This window comes from Thamnophis sirtalis, unplaced genomic scaffold, assembly GCF_051295495.1.
Source record: "Thamnophis sirtalis isolate CommonGarterSnake01/CBP01778 unplaced genomic scaffold, rThaSir2_p1.2 scaffold_5, whole genome shotgun sequence".
Classification (NCBI taxonomy): Eukaryota; Metazoa; Chordata; class Lepidosauria; order Squamata; family Natricidae; genus Thamnophis; species Thamnophis sirtalis.
Genome location: NW_028261385.1, coordinates 41,009,137 through 41,028,938, shown reverse-complemented (window position 1 = coordinate 41,028,938; position 19,802 = coordinate 41,009,137). Strand labels below are relative to the sequence as shown.

Genomic DNA, 19,802 nt, shown 5'->3' with positions numbered 1-19,802 from the left:
AATAGCAAACCACTTCCATATTGCTGCCAAGAAAACTTCACGGCCATGGCCACGTAGTTATCAGAACTAAGCTCTTTAAGGAGACCTTATTGAAGCACAGAGTATATGAGGAACATTAATCAATAAATGATGATGTTAAAAATGGATTGAGAAGCAAATTTATATCCTTGCTGATGGATGAGCTCTATGTATCTTATTACTACTTTTTATTTAGGCAGAAGAGTTTTGAGGACTTTTTAAAAAATTAAAAACAATCTTTACACAGCTGGTTATACAGAAATCTCTGCAAAGTTCAGAAGGTTATTTTGTCTTGCTTATTGTTATACTCAGTTCCTGTAATGCTACTGGTGATAAGGCTCTGAAGACAAAGGACAATAATTGATGAGAGAGGACTTAAATCATCCCAGAAGAATTAGAAGCCTTGTATCTATCAACATTAACTCTTCTAGGCTTCTTCCGTCTTATAAGGAATTTTGTCTTACTGCACGTTTCAACATGCCCCTCTCTTCAGCAAATGCTTTTTGTAACAGAGGCAGACCATAAATGACCTCTTTATGCAGTAAACAGGGTGTCATGGTGTCTGTGTGGTGTATTAGTAATTGCCAAGACTGAATTACCATATTGTATCTTTACATATTGCATGTAAAAATAGAATGCCTGACCTGTACAACTCCTTCCAGCCTAGTAGTAATCTGCTTATTGCTGTATCAGGGAGACAAATGTTATTAAGAGACTGTTGTATTCACCCTCTTTCACATTGCTGAATATAGTACAGATAACTTGCTTTTAACTTTCATTAACCTCTTCCCTTATTTACATATTTCTGACAAAACCCGAATTAAATTTCAAAATTTTCCCTTTGTTATAGTAAACAAAAGTTACTTATTTGTGTACACCCATGTCATCTATACCCATTTTCATGTACTGTAGATATTATTGATTGGTTTTCAATGTATTTCAGAAATCTGTAAATGTAAATGGTATGGTTTTCCTAATGCTCAAAATAAGTTAGTGAAAATTAACAAATATATTGGTTTGTAAAACTGTCAATTTGGTTGGTTAACCTAGCTACTTAATAATCATATCACCAATAGTGAATTGAGTTTGTAATAAACAGTTGTTTGTTATAATTACTTATATGTTAATTGTTTAATAGTTTAAATATTCAATAAATATTTGAAATGGCAATTTGCTGAAGTTTTATAAGGTTAACAAATCAAAATGATTTTTTTTCATATTCAACATTGAAAGCAAATTTACATATATATATGTATCCATCCATCCATCCATCCATCCATCCATCCATTATGGCTTGACATTTCAAGCTTCACAGTGTTATGTAGAAAAAAAATTAAAAATAGCAAGCCATAAAAGCATGCATAGCTAAAAGAAAGCATAGCTAAAGTAAATCCATATCAACACTGGTTTCCTGTGCTTCTTCATAGGTCTATACCTTGTAAATAATTCTCACTTTTATTATACCTATGGATTGCATTTTGTTCTTTAAACTTCTCATCTTTCTCTTTTTCAGGATCTTATCACTGTCCATCTAATTATCAAACCTCAACCATTTATTTTTCCTCCATATATTTGTATTGGAATTTGATTCTCATTCTTTGTTACATAAGCAAATCAGTTCAACATTGAGATTGAGAAGTTTATTTATATGCCGCCCTTTTTCCTGGGGGGACTCAGGGCAGCTTACAACTCGAAAAGGGGGGGGGGGGAACAAACATTTAACACGTAGGACAATACATCATTAAAAACACAACATTCATACTATTCGGGCGGGTTACAGTCTTTAGCCCCAGGCCTGATGGGATAGCCAGGTTTTGAGGGCTGTGCAGAAGGTCTGGAGAGTGGTGAGGGTACGAATCTCCACGGGGAGATCGTTCCATAGGGTCGGAGCTGCCACCGAGAAGGCTCTCCTCCGTGTAGTTGCCAGTCGACATTGACCGGCAGATGGGACTCGGAGGAGGCCTAATCGATGGGATCTAATAGGTCGAGTGGAGGTAATTGGCAGTAGGCGGTGACATATTGGTCACTCAGCTTTGTTTTTAATTCACATTCATTCAGCACCTTTTTATGTCATCTTGTTTTACTGCATGTATTTTAAATACAACTTACTGTGCACTCAACTTACTTTGATGCTTTTCCTAACCTATCTAACTCTTCCTGTATAACAAAGCAGGCAGAAACACATTCTTATCCACATCATTTTTGCTTATTTTAATAAACACCTATACTGTGCCACAGACCCCATACTTTCTACCAGCTTTCTAATGGCATTTGCACATCTTAAAATTTTTCTATTTTCTCAACTGTAATAAACATATGGGGTACATGCATTCCCTTTTTTACCATTCACATATTGCACTCAGTCATTGCGAAATTTAATTTTTATTTCGAGAGAAAACAATTAGTTTATTGAACAAAACTGCCACACAGTAGAAGCTAAGTAGTATTATCACAAAGGGAGGTGATTAAGACGAGCTCCATGGGAAATGAGCCAAGGTTTTGAGAAGAATAAAGCATAGAGTGTCCAGGCTGAGGAAGGCAGTTAACCAAGTATGAGAACAAAGGGTGTGAGAAGAAATAAAGAAGGAAATGAATCAGATCAAGGATGGAATTAACCCTGTGATCCTTATTGCCCTTCATTTGGCCTTCCTTCTTTCAGGAGAAGGGAAAATAATGCTTCCTTCCTATCTTCTGCTGTATGGAATAAATGAAAAGAGATAGCATGGTTTCTGGAAGGAGCTCACCAGATTGGGCAATTGGGCATAGAGAGCTAATGAACCCCAAATGGCCACTGGACTGAGATTTTCCTCTGCTTAGCTAGCTAGTTGACTAATAAAACACAGAGAAAGTCTGAGGATAAGTGAATGAGGAAATGTATGGACAATTTGTACTATATATTTGTACTGGAGAATAGAAAAAGGCAAGAGAATTAAGGAAAATATTTCATATTCTAACTGCAGTGATAGGAGATTGTAACAAAAACTAAAATACTCTTGAACAGTGTACAAGTGTGAAGTTAAATGAATCTCTCAGCTGTATATAAAAAGTTATTTCTGTGATTTATGACAGATTTACGAAGACTTTCCCTGTATCCTTATTTCCAGATGTCTCCATTTATAGCTCCAAATGTTGTTAAGTCTAAGCAGTTTCACCTAATTTTCTTCATTAGCAAGAGTCTTGAACTGTCAGGCCCCCTGCAGATAACAAGATCTGACAGTTGTTGACTGAAGTTGCAACTTCCTGAACCAATAATCCAAAATAAAACTAGCTGAGAATGTGCCTGTCCAGAGCTTACTCAAAGCTGAGAATTTCAATAGCAATTTAAGTAGGACTGTGGAATGGTAGTACGAACAGGAAAACTTACAGTAATATAGTTTAAGGTTTTTTTAAAGCAGAATTGCACAAGCTAAATCCAAAATAGTGTGCCCATTCCCAGTTTTATATGCAGATTTAAAATCTCTTAATACATTTCTGCTGAATTGAAATTGTTAATGTTAAAAATATGTTGTTAAATATGCAAGGAACAATAATTCCTTCTGCCATTTTATAAGTTAACATTGCCATTCACCTAGTTTGGCCATTTCAGCTTGTCTACTAGAATTTATATTTTTCATTAGAAAAATAGTGATAAGATAAGGAGAAAAATTAAACATCCTGATACTGTTTATCTCTTTACTGCTAGATTTAAATTATTTGCGTGATCTAGCTATGTTATAAAGCACATAATTTTATCTTCTCTTTCTCTTGAGAAATGAACAAATTAGAATCATTGTGTCCAATGCCAGTGCTCTTACCATTCAGGCACCACTATATAACATTTTTATACTGAAGTGCCATATAATATGTTTCTCTCATATTATATATTTTGTTGCACCTCAACTAAACAACCTGTCTTGTACAGATATTGCTGAGCAGTGTCAAAATATAGGAAACATACAAATTAATCAACAACAATAAGATGACCACCCTCCTTCACTACTGCCTATTAAGCTTCTGAAAATGAAAGAGCCAGGGGTGAGGGGGTATCTCCAGAGCCAACTTCTTCCACAATATGGCAGACCTTCTCTCAGTGATCACACAGAATGGGCAGAATCATTTTGGACAAGATGGTTCCTTATGACAATTGGAAAAACAGTTATACTTTTTGGGTCAGGAAACAGATGTGAATGTCTAGTGGATTATAATGCCTCAGATTTGTGATATGTGTAGGAGAAAATGGAAGCACTAGTTTGTTCCAACGGACAATTAGTCAGCAAAGTGTTGTGGTTGCAAACAACCTAAATTAAATTTAACTAAAGTCTCTTAATCACAATGATAAATTTTTCCACTCTATTTTGCATAGTCAGACTCCACCTTTAGTATTGTACCCAATAATGGTCACTACTTTTTAAGAAGTCAGATAAACTAGAAAAAATGGAAATGAAGGATATAAATCAAAATTGTAACTAAAGATGGCCAAACATCTATACAACAAAATTCTATGAAAAAAACGTTTAAAAATCCTGGAGTGTTTACTTTGCAACAAAAAGACTAAAAAGAAGATATGGTAGTACTCTTGTCATAGAAAAGTAGATCAAGACCTGATGTTCATCATCCCAAAGCACAGAATGTGAAATAATGGATATAAGTTATAATACGTCAGGTTCCAATTGAATGCTAGGAAAATCTTCCTAACAATAAAAGAGTTTACTAGGAGAACCAATTACATAGTGATCTGGTGGGATTTCCTTTATCTGATATATTCAGCCAGAATTTGGAATGTCATCTGCTAGAGATATTACAATCTGGATCCCTTCACTGACACTTTGGATCCCTTCACTGAGCAAATTGGTCTCTTCCAACTTTGTGATTCTGTGATAATCCCAAGAGTTTTCATAACCGAGAACTTGTATTTTTCTGTCCTCGTACAGTATTTTAACCACCACTCTATACTGACTTTTAGAAGCTGTCTATAAAGGAGTTTTCCAGTGTTTTGCTCCCTAATCTGATATACACAGTATGTCATATCATAGTATAATACACATACATAGTATGTACATAGTATAATACATGTATATACATTGAATTAATGCAATATAAAGATGAGTTAGTTGCTTTAGAATGATTAGCCTCTACTGATATACAGAGAAGTTCATGAGTATGTCATTTAAGTCCCATAAACTAAGTGCCAGCTTTCTATCCTCTAGATCTAAAGGCTTGCTACATTTTCGGAATCTTCTAGGAAACAATTGAATTCTAGCACTTGAATTCTAGTACTGTAAAATATGAGAAAAAAACCCCTCTTCTCATACAACCTAAAATGACAAAGTTCTACAGAAGAGCTTTGCTTGCCATTTTCTATAACTTTTCCTATGCTGAGATATATTTTTTTAGATGGAACAGGAAGTTATTTTAAAGCTGGCTGGGTGGCCGAGGAATTATCATGGGTCAACTGCTGACTGGAGATGACAGTTTTTTTCTGGTTGGGGTAGTAGTCTGAGAAAAGTGGAAAGGACTAGATAAAGACTTCAATGTTGAATTTGAACTGTGATCAAGAATCTTCTTGACTGTTTTGCACAGCAATGTCCAGCAGAAGGAGTTACCTGGCCCTTTTCTTGCCATTGGTAGCAGTGGTGGGTTGCCAATTTTACTACTGGTTCGGGCATGCTTCCTCGTGCACAGATGCATCTGGGCGGATGGAAGGAGCCTCCCGTTGCTGCTACTACCGGTTTGCCCAAATCGGCAGCAACCCACCTCTGATTGATAGCAGTGGAGTTTTAAATTTCTGTGCTTAATAAGTGCCTAAACTAATACAGTTATTTGTTCAAATTATGTGCTATAGGGATTTTGTGAGTATATTTCATTATGACAGAAAGCCACATTTAGGCAAGTTATAATGAGTTCTCTATGCATTTTTTTATTTATTTGTCCATAGGTAAATTCCTGAAATAGCTGTTACAAATTGTATACAGATTTTAAACACATGGGGGTGTTTAAACGCGCAGGTGATAGTGGGTGTGCCGAGGTACACCCACATTACACCTATCCTCCGTGAGCTGCACTGGCTACCCATTGGTCTCCGGACTCAATTCAAGGTGTTGGTTATCACCTTTAAAGCCCTACATGGCTTAGGGCCAGGATACCTTCAAGACCGCCTGCTGACACATACCTCCCAGTGACCAGTAAGATCCCATAGATTGGGCCTCCTTCGGGTACCGTCGGCCAAACAATGTTGGCTGGCGGGCCCTCGGAGGAGAGCCTTCTCGGTGGCTGCTCCGACTCTTTAGAACCAGCTTCCCCCGGAAATCCGGACCATACCCACTCTGATGGCTTTCAGGAAAGCAGTAAAAACTTGGCCTGGGGCTGTTGACCTCACTGTTGAGGTCCGGCCCCGACTAGAATGAATTTATGAGGGATGACTATTATTTTAAATTGTATTGTTGTTATGTTTCTTTATATTTTCTTTGTAAGCTGCCCGGAGGCTTTGGGATTGGACGGCATATAAAAGCTTTAAATAAAATAAAAAATAAATATAATTTAAGGAGCATGGTCTGCAGTCTTAACCTTCCTATGCATCCTTTTAAAAAAGGAGATGGATATGTCCTTCATATTAATTGGCTAACCACTGATTCTGCAGGATAAACTGCATGGCCATATGTACTGCAGAGATTTTTCACACAATTATATTGAATCATGACTATATTAGATTTCAAGCATTACTGCTACTGTCTGAGTCAATAAAGGAACAATGGGAAGTGAGGGAATAAACAATTATGTATGTTTTAGAGACTCATTGTCTTAGAGCAACAAAACAACAGAAAGGCTGCCTCAGCTGACCTTTGTTTAGTGACATTGGCACATTTCTAAAGACGACTCTGAGTTGCATCTGTCTACTGTTACTATTGCTCTAAGATTTGAGAATAAGAGCCACTGTAAAACTAAAGATGGTGCTAGGAGACTGGTGACATCAAGGAATGTTTCTTATGAGTACATGACATCATTGGCAGAGGCTACCTATTAAATATGGTGTGCTGAACCATGAATATCTTTATGAACTCAATCTAGTATATCAAAACCAATATAAATAGAACTATTAAAGTCTTCTAGTTTTAAGCCCTTACATGCAGTTACAGCACATTGTGAGATTATTGACCCCATATTAATTTAATTTTGCATCAAAAGTACACAGCTTTGTATCATTCTTATTTCATATGGATTGTTTTACATCTCCTTTAAGCAGCTTGGAATCACTTCATTTTCCTTTATTTTCAGTTAATTCAGTTCATTTTTCTCTTGCTTCTTTTCTATAACTGGAAATACAAGCAGCTAACCTGATTCTTGACTGTTTCAAAGCTATCCCAGTTGAATAACTAAAGTGTAATTGGCCAAAATCCTGTTGATGTTTTTCACCAGTTGCTTATAAAAGCTGTGAGGGACAGCAGGGGGTATGGAAACCCCATTTCTATAGGATTCGATAACCAGCAGTGCTATAACATATATAATTTGCTCAAGATATTGACTAGTTTTTTTTATCTGTGACAGAATTTCTGTGTTCATGCATGGGATGGAATTATTTTTCCTTTTTGACTCTGCTTCTAAAAATCTCTCATAGATTGGGGACAATTTGGAAATGAAACATTAGGACAGTTTGAAGAGAGAAGTGTTCAATCTTGACAACTTTAAAACTTGTGGATAGCACTTCCAGCCAGCCCACCATGGAACTCTGGGAGCTGAAGTCCACAAGTCTTAAAGACACCCCTGATTTAAGAGCTTTTAGAGAGATATTTCACATTCTGCTAGAGCATGGGTGTCAAACTCGCCGTGTCACATTGCTGTCATGTGACATTTCACAATGCTTTCCCCATTTACAGAGCTGGGGCAGGCAAGGCCTGTACATGACGCATCCAGCCCGTGGCCACCAGTTTGACACCCTTATACTAAAGCAGTAACAAAGTACTTGTCTTTGAGATGCTTACGTGGCTCTGTTGTTGAAGTGGCTATTATCAGCTTTTTGTCTAGATTTCTTATTTCTGTTTTTACTTTTTAAAGTGATGTTTATAGTTTTCCATGTGGTTTTATCTGTGTTGTGTGTTACCCAGAGCTTTTGGTGAGATGTGCAGGTATAGAAATTTGATTGATAAATAAATAGCACATGATTTTTGCAAAGCAGATATCTTATTGGAATTAGAATTAGAGTCTCCATTATTCTTAAAATGTGACAGGACATTGTTATAAGACGTTATTTCTGAAAATTTATTTTCCTTGTGATGGAATGTGTTAAATCTGATAGCATTGTGCTCTGAAGCCTTGATCTGTATGAGCAGCACCATATAAATTGGGATACACCCAATCCTATGCAACTTTAGCCAGAAAACTGCTCCCTTTTCCTTTGTGCCTATAGCAGTGACTGCTCCCCCCATATTGTTGTTATTCAATCTTGCCTTGCCTGTTTTTAACTCTTTAAATGTTTTTTCTTCTACTTTGAAAAGAATCCAGCTTCACAAATCCAAATCAGTTTAGAGTCAAGAATATAGTGGTATATGGACATATATGTATACACAGAGAAACAGCTACGGAAAATCTAATTGCTACGACAGGATGAATGGTGTTCACCTTTTAAAACAAAGAATTACACAACTTTGCTACAATTAGAGTAAAAAAAGGCTTTCTTCTAACCACTACAATTACATTAACCACCAGGAGGAAAGTGGTCACTGTAACTGAAAATACCACACAGGATATACTCGGGTAAAAAGAGGAGGGGTGGAAATCATGTAAAACCCAAAACATGGGCACAAGAAAAGTGGACTGAATATACCATTCTGATAAATAAACTTCTGAAAAGTGGTAAGACTTTGGGAAAAGCTGTGTCTGTGAGTCTGTGTGTGTGACAATATAAGGGTGATATCCACTTTTTTTTAACTAAGAACCACTTTTTAAAAGTTAGAATATCCCCTAGTAAAATGCACAATGATATGTATATATGCCCTTAATTAAAATTAGTAGCTAATACAAATAGTCTCAAGTTATGAATGTAATAATATTCCCTTTTTCTCAGAACAATTTTGATCTTTGAGAAGCATATCCAAAGTTTTCAAGACTTGCATGTAATCATAGATTACATTTATTTATTTTTCATATCTATATACTGCCCATCTCACAACATGTGGCTCTGGGTTTGAGTTGAATCTGAACTATGACAATATAGTAAAAGAATGTGTTAAGACACGGCATATATTTGGTGGTGTTTCAGTTCCACTTTTTGCTTTAGTGATTTTGAAAATAATTCAGAAATTTTATGGTTCCATTTGGGTCATTTGGATTTTGAGTTCCTTGGATTTTTAGTGAAGTCAATATGCATTGTGAAAATTATATATAAATCCAGCTAGAAAACCAAGGAGTCTACGAAATTCCATGCAAAATCTACCCTGCAACATACATAGGACAAATGAACAGGAGAATAAATGCACACATCATAGAATACAAGAACTCAGTAAGAAAAAAAGAAAAAACTTCCTCCCTTTTCCAGCACCTTAAAACTACGAGACATGAAATTAATTTTGAAGGAACCAGGTTAATCTCCAAAACTGAACACCTCAACAAGAGAATAATTATGGAAGCTATCAAAATAGAGAAACAACCCACAACTTAAATAAACGTGACGATACCTCCTGCCTACCAGATTTCTGGAAACCAGCCCCACCCACCACCCAGGACATTACAACACTAAACAATAACAGACACACAGCCAACACCAAACTACCAATTATGAGACAACCACACAACCAATCATTCCACTTACTGAAACAAAGTCAGCACCTCACACACCCCCACCCAGATTTATAGAGAGACGGCAGCTCCAAAACCTAGCCTGAAGATGGTGAGTGACACCTGGCCGAAACATTGCCAAGACAATCTCAATCTTACATTCATATAGCCATAATTTGGTATACCATTGTAGCAGAATCACCACCACTTATTTGGAATGTTTAGATAGGTTTACTCTCAGAATATATACATTGCTTATGACATAGTAAACAACTAAAATTGTGATGGGACTTCTTAGTACAGATTTCATGCTTGCAAATATCAACAATTCTGGTGCACCCCAGAACAAATCTTTCAACCTTTTGCAGGTGCAACACTTCTCTATGACTTGCCTTTCTCCAGACTTCCACAGTGTGATTTAAGAGTCACACTGAGTTGAGTCCTTAAAGCACTTTCATATTCTTTCTGGGTTGTCTACTTCAACCAATAGCAGAAAAGAAATTACTTGTGCAACTCTGAAACACTTCTGAATCATTTTCAAAGAGTACATATCCCAAACATGTTATGTTTCTTAATCTATTACTTGCATGCCATTCATAATTTAGTAGAAAGTTTAAACCAGAAGCAGGCAACTTGGAGACCTGGAGGTGGGGGACAAGGTTTTTTTTTATCTGCCTCTGCTCCCAGGCCACTGGAAGATGACTGTGACATAATAATGTCACTAAAGAGAGCCTCCTTAATAATTTTCAGTTCTTAGTTAGCTTTTGTTTGAGGTTTTTGTGTATGTTTTTATGTTATGTATATATTATGTATGTATGTATTAAATTTTTATGCCACTCATCTCCCCTATAAAGCAGCTCTTGCAACCAATGCATCTCATACAACAGGAGTATTATATCTCATACAACAGGGGCCCTAGAACTGTGCATGCTTCTGCCTTCTGCTCCAGCTGCAGCTTTTGAATACTCTTGAAGAGTAGTCCCATATAGAGCTTGTTGCAGTAATCCAACCAACAGATAACTAGGACTTGAGTGACCAGGTGCAGGAGTCACGGTCCAGGACAGGGCGCAACTGGCACACAACATGAAGTTGTACAAAGGCCCTTCTAGCCACTCCTACCACTTGCTCTTTGAGTAGGAGTTGTGAATCCAGGACAAATTCCAACTTGTGGTTTGTTTGGGTTAGTGCAACTCCATCCAGAACTAAAGATGATAAACAACTGGTTCCTAAGATCCTTTGCCTCCTCAGCTATTCCATCTTGCCAGGATTCATTTGAACCCTGTTGTTCCCATCCATACTCCTACAGCCTCCAGGCACTGAGAAAGGGCAGCCACAGCATTGCTTGGAAATAATGCTGAAATATAATCTGAAAATGCTTAAAGAAAAAAAATTCCTATTATCTAGTTACCCAGTTGTTGTGGGAGGGCTTATTAAATATCTCTGGTAATGTTGCCAAATATGGGATTGCTAGCATGTTGGTGGTGTGTTTTCAGTTGAGTCATCATTGCAAAGCCTCTTCTTTCGTGCCACCTCTGTAAGTGTAGGCTTTTAGATGAAATGCAAAACCAAAAGATCGGTTGCTTACAGTTCCTAGGCCTATTATATGCCTGATTCTAAAGTCCAGGGGAAAAAGTTGGCCTCTAGTAATTATATTCTATCATTCAGTTTCTGCTGGCTGCATCACACATCATTTCCTGTCCTAAAAATAGTTACTGGTAAAGGATAATTTTGATGTTTCCACCCTAGGGATGGCTACTTTAAAAGAACAAAAAATCTCCAAAACATGGTATGCCTTGTTAGATGCAGCTGTATAATATAATTTCTCAGGTTTTTTTTTTAATTTTGTGCTTTAATTAACATTTTTACATCTGTAGGACATAAAAGTAGCAAAGAAAATTAATACTAAAGATTTAGGTCTTTATTTGTAAAGCTTAAGGCATAGGTTTATACATATTACATTTTTCAAAGGTTTTATGTACTTCTGTTGTTGTTTTTTCTAAACACATAAAATATATAGAGGGTGTTTACATGTGTTTTCAAGCAGGTGTATCATTCCAGCATATTCAGCTTGGAGCCAGATTGGCTCTGTAGTCAGGACCAAAGTAGGTAAGAAGAGACAGATAATTCAAGAGACAGACAAAAAATGCATATATCTACTACCTCCTCATTTAAAACATAAGGCTGAGTTAGTACTAATGAATCTGCCTTTATAGTAGCCCGTTTCACTTAAGACAGTGTCTGGAGCAATCAAGTTCTAGGAGATTGAATATGGGATAAAGGAAGAATTTAGAAAAGTCTGTCCTTTCCAAGGTTGTATATATGAATGGAAAAGACACCTTAATCAGTAGTGGTCTCCTCAGATTTAGTCTGGCCTTCACTGGGCAATCTAATTTTCCTTGTGTGTAGCGCATAGAATAGCTTCTTAGAAAATATCTTGAAAGTCAGGGTACTATATATGGATCTGTCATCCTGTAGATATATATGTAGAGAAATGATATGTTGTCTTTGGAAAAAAGGCGGCTGCTTTCAGTTTGTAAACCATGCATAACTGAAATAAATATTCTGACTATAGAGTAACACCACTGGAATTGACATAATGGTTTATTTTGCATTTGTACACAATGGAAACAAATGCTGGACTAAAAGGCCTTCGGGTTCTGTTCTGTTTGAGCTTCACTTGACCCTTGCAGTGGGAAAGCCGCTGCAGCGGGTCCCAATGTGTACATTTTCCTTTCATGGTATGGCAAGCATATTTATAAATTTTTTTAAAAGGGTTCAAGTTTTATTTTAAGTATTTTTCATTTATCGCTTAGATTACATTGTATTTATGCTTCTATAAATATTAAGCCAAATTAGATGGTAAATGAAAATTACCAATTGCTGCTTTTTACCAGGCTTTGGGAACAAGAGTACTGTATTTGTAACAGCAACACTGACAGACAGAACATCAGTCTTACTCCAGTGAAGATTTCCACGGGCTGCTAAATGGAGAGCAGTCATTTAGTTGAGCTTTGAAGGAAACAATATTAACATGAAATGGTGGTGGCATAGTTGGAAAAAAATTGGAAAGTTGATGCAGGAGATTCATATCGGGCAGTCATGCGGTGTGTATGTCTCCTAAATCTTAAATTCAGCATTGTCAGCTCCTCAGATGTCCTCCAGTTTCCTCTTCTGTTATTTTACCCTACAGTGTATGATCTTTCCTCCTCCCTCAAAGATTGAGATGGAGATGCTAAGTCACTTTGGGGCTGGTATAACTTCAGAATTGGGAAGTTAAGATTGTTTCTGACTAAGGTCTTGAGCATGTATCTGTCAGAAATCATGTGTTAATCATTGAAGATACAGCTTTTATATCACCGGATACAAATTCATGTTAGATTGTTTGTGCTTTTATCTGAGTCTTACTAACATTAAATAAGTAAATGCTAATAATATCTGAAATGTTTCATTTGGGGCTGTTGTTTTTTAACAAAAAACCTTCAGGTGAGTATGAATTAGATGGTGGAGAAGGTATTTGATAACTGCATTAGTGAAATTGTTTATTGATATTAGGGAATGATCTGATCAAGTAATAAACGTTAGAAGAAATTAATTTTTCACCTGAGGATATGGTTCTTATAAAGAAAATACAAAAGGTTAGATTTAACAGAGTGGATAAAGGAAAAAAGATTTTTAGCATGGTGATACAGTCATTCAGTGGCCCAATTCCATATATATAAAAGGTGGAAAAAACTGAACAGGTTTGAATTTAACTTCACTAAGTAATAAGGTGTGTATAAACTGACATCTGAATGAGAAGTCTTTCTCATTCTGAAGAAAATAGTTGGATAATATTTAAAAATATTTAATATTTGGAAAATATTTTAAAAATAATTAAGCCATAGTTAAGCCATAGTTAAAATATTGGCTGAATATCAATGCATCTTTATTTTAATTTTTACAATGACCATATTACTGTAAGACTTTTCCCATAGTACCCATCTACAGAAAGTTGAATTGAGGCGCTGTTATAAAGCAATAGGATTTCTTTCTTCTTTAAATGAGAACAAAAACTTTTTAAAAAAATGGCACTGAAGAGATAATCTGGACTTGTGTATAAACAAGTTTAAAACCCATTTGCATATGTGGGCTATTGTGGGAAGGAAACTTGTATAAGAAACAGCATGTGTCATTCTTAAACACTTAACTCAGTGAAGAACTGAAAACTGTGACACCATTACAAGGACAAAAAGCAGACTGCTGAAATCCACAGAGATTAGCAGCCTTAGTACACAGAAACACAATTGAGAAAAGCCATGTATGGCCATGTTGCAGCAGGAGCTGCTGTGATTGGCTGCTGTCACTTGGTCTTTGCCAGAGTAGACAACAGGTGCAGAGTTGCTGACAGGTGTGAATGTCTAAAATACGTAAGATTGCTGATGCCTAGTGATGTAGCCTTATGTCAGATTGTGAAGTGCTGAGCTCTCATGGACAAGAATCCAACTTGCATATTTTTCAGATCAGTTGAAGTGTACTCATTCACCCCTTCCTCTCTTCTCTTCCTGGGCCCTTAGTGAATGCCTAGATGACTAAACTTAACCCCTGCTGGGGCCTCAGGACACTGAAGTCTGAGTAAATTTGTAGAAGAAATGTATACCTACCATTCTTGCCATTTGGATTTTATTTAATTAAGTTGTATATAGACTGAATTGTCTGAAATACATATTTTTCCCAATCCTTCCACCCTACAAACTGTCATGATTCCTTAGTCCATACTTAGATAATTTCATGTTTTACTTGGTACATGCTTCTCACATTCTATGTTCCAGTTGCATGTGTTCTTGTGAAACAAGAAACTCCTTTTACACCTGGTGTTCTAAAGAGTACAAGTGCCTTTTGCATCATCAGTGATCAGACTTTCTTGTAGCTTCTTTTTTTTTTTTTTTTTTTTGGCTCTGTCATTATCTCAATATCTACTTTTAAAAGTTCAATAGTCTTTCCAATAAGTGGATAAGTGGCTTTTGTCCTGCATTTGGTGCTCAAACTCATATAAATGGTACTGTGATACCCATACAATTTGTCTCTATCATACAGACATTTTGTTTGCCATTGCCATTTCATAGGTTTTATTTGGGGGGCTTTCTCCTACATATCCGTTGGGAATTACCCTTAGCATCATCTGTTCCTTTTCCATTTATCAGCATCTTGTTCCCACTAAATAAATCTCAGCATCTCTAAAGTTATTCAATCCTCTCAACCTATCACTGGGTTTTCAAGTATGGATTGTAAAAATAAAAAGTTATATAGATAGATTTTGTTTTAATCATTACAACAGAAATTTCCTAATTTTTAAAATGAGAATGAGTAAGAGCTGACATTCAGAAATGCTACCAAGCATTTTTATTGAGCTTTCTGCAGTGCCAAATAAGAGTGGCAAATGTTATACTCACAATAGGGTTGGATTGGGAATATACCGCACAAATTCCTGCTTCCTTGTGTTACTCAAGACATAAATCTTTATAATGGGAGCAAGGAGCATAAGACCTGGCTGGCCTTCAATGACAGACAAAGACATCTGAGATGCACTACAAAAAAAAAAAAGATGTATTCCTCTTTATAATTCAAATCTCTAACTTTTTTGTGGAGACTGTTGGCATCTCAGAAATCTGAATGGCCCATGTTCTTTGACTGGTATTTTCTCTATAGGATTAAAAAAAAGTTGCTTTTTTTTCTAAAAATAAATAAATATTATAAGATGCTAAAAATGTATTAATTTTCAATATTACCCAAAATTCAGAATTTGATGTACAGCAAGACTTGTCTCAAAATTCTGATAAAACTAGTAAGATGATAGGAAGATAAAATTGTAAATTTAACCTGATTCTTTGTTCCAAAGTGATTTATAAGTAATTATTTCAGTTTCTGGTTTTTTTTTGTAAGGTTGTGTGTCAAGGAAAAAATTTGATCACAGTGTTTCATTAATGTTGAAGATCATGCTACTGTAGATAACTGATTATATTAGGTTTTACTTTATAGAAACTGATTTAAAATGTTTTTTAAAAAACAAAGATTTTTCAAGTTATGGTATTACATGTAAGAGTTAGAGTATCTTGACAATTACATGACCATTATCACTTTAACTCCTTCATTTTAGTGCTCTTACAGAGCAGTATTAGGGCAGATTGATCTGTAGATTAATATAAGAACAATTGTAGGCTTGATACTGTACTGCCATTCTATTCACTATGAACTACTAGTTCTTTTTTTGATTGAATTCTTTGCCCTGTGTGTATTTAAACTATTGATGTTTCCATTCCTGAGAAAAGCTGTGATGGTAATACAGATATTTTATTAGAAGTTATGCTCTCTTCATTTACTAATTCTGTTTCAGGAGAGCTGTCTTTGGTAACAAAATCTGCTGTTTATTGACCTAAACATCTCAATTTACTGTCTCTCCCTAATGTATAATGTGACAGCCTTCAACTAGTCTGCACTGTGGTAAAGGCCCTGAATTGTTCTTGCTGCCTCTGTCAAGGCTTCAACTTTCTAAATTATCTATTTCAGACGTTGAGAAAGAAAGGACTTAATGGGTGTGACAGTCCAGATCCCGATGCAGATGATTCAGTAGGTCACAGCCCTGAGTCTGAGGACAAGTACAGGAAAATTAATGAAGATATTGATCTAATGATCAGCAGGCAAAGATTATGTGTAAGTACTCTGAATTCCCTTCATTTTTTTTACTTTCTGATATTTCTCTGAACCTGGCAGGCATTGAACAAGAAAGAAAACAAAGGCTGTGAAAGCCCTGATCCAGACTCCTCTTATGCCCTCACCCCACGCACTGAAGAAAAATATAAAAAAATTAATGAAGAGTTTGATAATATGATCAAGAGCCATAAAATTCCTGTAAGTACCAAAGGTTAGATGGCTGTCTGCTGATAACCACTGCAGTAACACACCCTAACCCTTTCAGTTCTGGTTTCTTCCAAAATAAAACACATTCAGTGAGGGGCATATTTTGACAGCACCCATTAAAACCAACATACAGAGAGGAAGTAGGACCCAATTATCTTTTTTTTCTTTTTTTCACTCTTGAAGTGTGGAAAGTTCCTTCATGACATGTGTTTGACAAAACCTAAAGAAGGAAGCTTTTGAAAGTAGACGTTATGTATAGTAAATTTACAGAATTCTGGTTTACCACACTGAGCTACCCCAAAATGTATTTAGAGAATATCGGTAAAACATGCTGTGGAGAAGTGACATTCTCACAGTTTTTTGTGGGTCTGAAGGAAGAAGAAACAGTATAAAATGAAAAATCTCTTAATGTAATATTTTCAAGATACTGCTACTGCTGGAATTTAGTGTTCTTAATTCAGTTACCACACTGAAGGGTTATGTAGCTACTTGCTAGTTGCAGGAAAAGAGTCTGCATGAGAATCTAATGGTAGCATTCAATCATTTATGTGTGTTGAGGATAACTTTACAGCTTTATCAGACAATTTGCTTTGATTCCATCAGCATTCCTCTTAATGCTTTAACGAGCGCTAAATTTTGTTTTAACCACAGCCAAATTTCTAACAGTCATATGCCTTGCCAGATATTTAAGAGAAATAACTCTGCATGTAGCTATTTTGTTTGCATATACATAAAGGGGGAAATTTGTGCGAATATGACAAGTGCTGTCATAATATGGTTAGTATTATTACATGTATTCAAGTGGACATTTGTTTTCATCCATTCTAGACTAAAAGAACAGTCCTTTGGCACTTAAACATATATCAAAAATAAGGCTCATAAATACTGATGTATTCATAAAGTGACAGTGGTTTTAAGAATAAAATAAGGAGTTCACTATCAGGATAAATCCTGTGAAGTCCTATAAACCCAAATCTCTTTCATGTTACCGTAAAACCTAGTAATGGGAACCAAATAGTAAGGCATACCAACTTTTATTATCATTTATCATGGCTGTCATTTATCTAGATGTATTTATCTTTATATTTGTAAATTGAATATTTAGTTAACTATAAAAAATAGGTTTTTTAAGAGCATCTATCAATTGAATATAAAAACCAAAGAAGAATAAACAGTAGTCAATTCTTAAAAAGAGAGTCCAGACCAGGAAACCAAAACTAAGAATACTAATATTATCTTTATTGTAAGATCGTGGTAATAGAGTCTTGCAAGTCTGAAAACTTCTCCCCTCCCCTGCCTTTATTGTCCAAAGAACTAGAGCAGGTCAATTCTGATATCCTTTCATCATCCACTTTGGCCTCAGATTTCTTTTTATTATATATAAAGTTTTTTTATTTTTCCATTTTCATAACATATAACCACATGTATATTATTACATAGACAACATCGTATAGTATTATTAAATGTTTACATCAATTCATCTTACCATCAACTCCCAAAAATAATTATTGGCTCTTCTGCTCTCCCTAAACCAGTGGTGGGTTTTAAAAAAATTTAGAACCTCTTCTGTAGGTGTGGCCTGCTTTGTGGGAGTGGCTTCCCAGCCATGTGATTAAGTGGGAGTGGCTTGGCAGTCATGTGTTTGGGTGGGCATTGCCAACTTGTAAAACGTGGTGAAACTCACTTAACAATGCTCTTGCTTAGCAACCAAAATGTTGGCTCAGAAACTCTGGCATTTGAAACACGCAAGTCTTAAAGCTGTCAAGTTACAAGACCCTTACACCCCTAACCCTTTAGAAAAAAAAACCCCAGGGGCGTTCAAACTTGACAGCTTTAAGACTTTAAGGTTTAGATAGGACTCTTAGAGGTGGGCGGGCTGATTGGTGAGCCATCCAATTAGTGAGTGGCAGACGGGGCAAGCGTGGTGTAGATTTGTGGAACCTCTTCTATAGAAGAGGTTAGAACTTGCAGGGACCCACTTCTGCCCTAAACCACATATTGCCTCAAATTTTTCATATCAGACCATTGTTCCTCCTCCCTCTCAGGGTTATTCTCACAGCCCATTACATCTGTACAGAAAAGTTATAAAGAAAGAAAAATGAAACCAAAAACAGTAAAAAAAAAAAACCAACCAAACTATTTAGGACACATTTATGAATACATAAAAGTAGAAAATATCTACATAAGGATTGCAATTAATGTTAGATGTATTTCATATTTTATTATAATTATCCAAAATGAATTTGTATCTATAACTCATTCATAACTAATTCATTTCAATCTTGGTAATAATATCAACTCAAAAGTCCATAGAGATGCAGGGATCTTTTACTTTCCAAAATAGTAGAATAATGCATATTTTTTTTAAAAAGCTTTCTTTATCCAAATATCAGTTTCCATGCAATAGGAATCTAGTTTCTATAAAAAAATGAACATGTGACAACACTAAATAGTGTTCTTGTTACTACATGTAATGATTTCTTCCCAAAGCAGAACAGTTATAAAATACTTTACAAACATATCTTTGCATGAAGCATTGACTGCATCTTTCTTTAACAACATGACAGTTTATCTAGCTTATTCTATATAAACACAATAGAGTTCAGTAAGTCTAAAGTATTGTTGTTGATATTGTTATTAAATAAATTGTAACCTAAGATCTATTGAAATTTCTGGGATTGATGTTAACACTTCTTTTCATTGTCTAGGTAAACTAATCTCTTATTCATTATTCCATTCAACTATTACAAATTGTATATCAAAATGATCCACACTAACAGAATTTATATAAAAAGTAATTCTGGAAGGTTTTTTTGTGTCATTGGATTTAATAATCACCCAGTTGTTTCCAAGACTTAAAATGCTGTACGCCCTAACTGGGTGTCAATAAATGTAATTGTAAATACTGTCTCTGGGATGTTTTAGGGATATAGTATTCATCCTTTAAAGTAAAGAAAACTATTTTAAAAATCATCATTTTCACATAATTGATATAAAGTCTAAATCCCAGATTCCATACAAGTTTTACATACATATTTTAGACTAATTTTATTAACATTTACAAGTACGACAGAAAAACTAATATAAACTAGAGAAAAATAAAAATACAAAAATAGCTGTAGAAAAGATAAAATAGAAATAAA

The 19,802-nt window shown here is 35.5% G+C and overlaps 1 protein-coding gene and 1 long non-coding RNA gene across 11 annotated transcripts in view; one reads left to right on the top strand and one right to left on the bottom strand.

The window, feature by feature from the left end:
• LOC148045344 (uncharacterized) overlaps positions 1 to 19,802 on the bottom strand; it is a 135,597-nt gene that overhangs the window by 22,784 nt on the left and 93,011 nt on the right. The gene's annotated exons all lie outside the window — the stretch shown is intronic.
• The window catches only part of MEF2C (myocyte enhancer factor 2C), a 179,553-nt gene that overhangs the window by 112,154 nt on the left and 47,597 nt on the right, over positions 1 to 19,802 (top strand). For 7 of the 10 annotated variants that reach the window (XM_087715704.1, XM_087715705.1, XM_087715700.1 and 4 more), the window contains one exon: positions 16,309 to 16,452. In XM_087715704.1, coding sequence (XP_087571830.1) covers positions 16,309 to 16,452 — 144 coding nt within the window. Of the gene's footprint in view, positions 1 to 16,308; positions 16,453 to 16,512; positions 16,651 to 19,802 lie in introns of all 10 variants that reach the window. The other 3 variants (XM_087715706.1, XM_087715703.1, XM_087715707.1) reach the window with 2 other exon arrangements.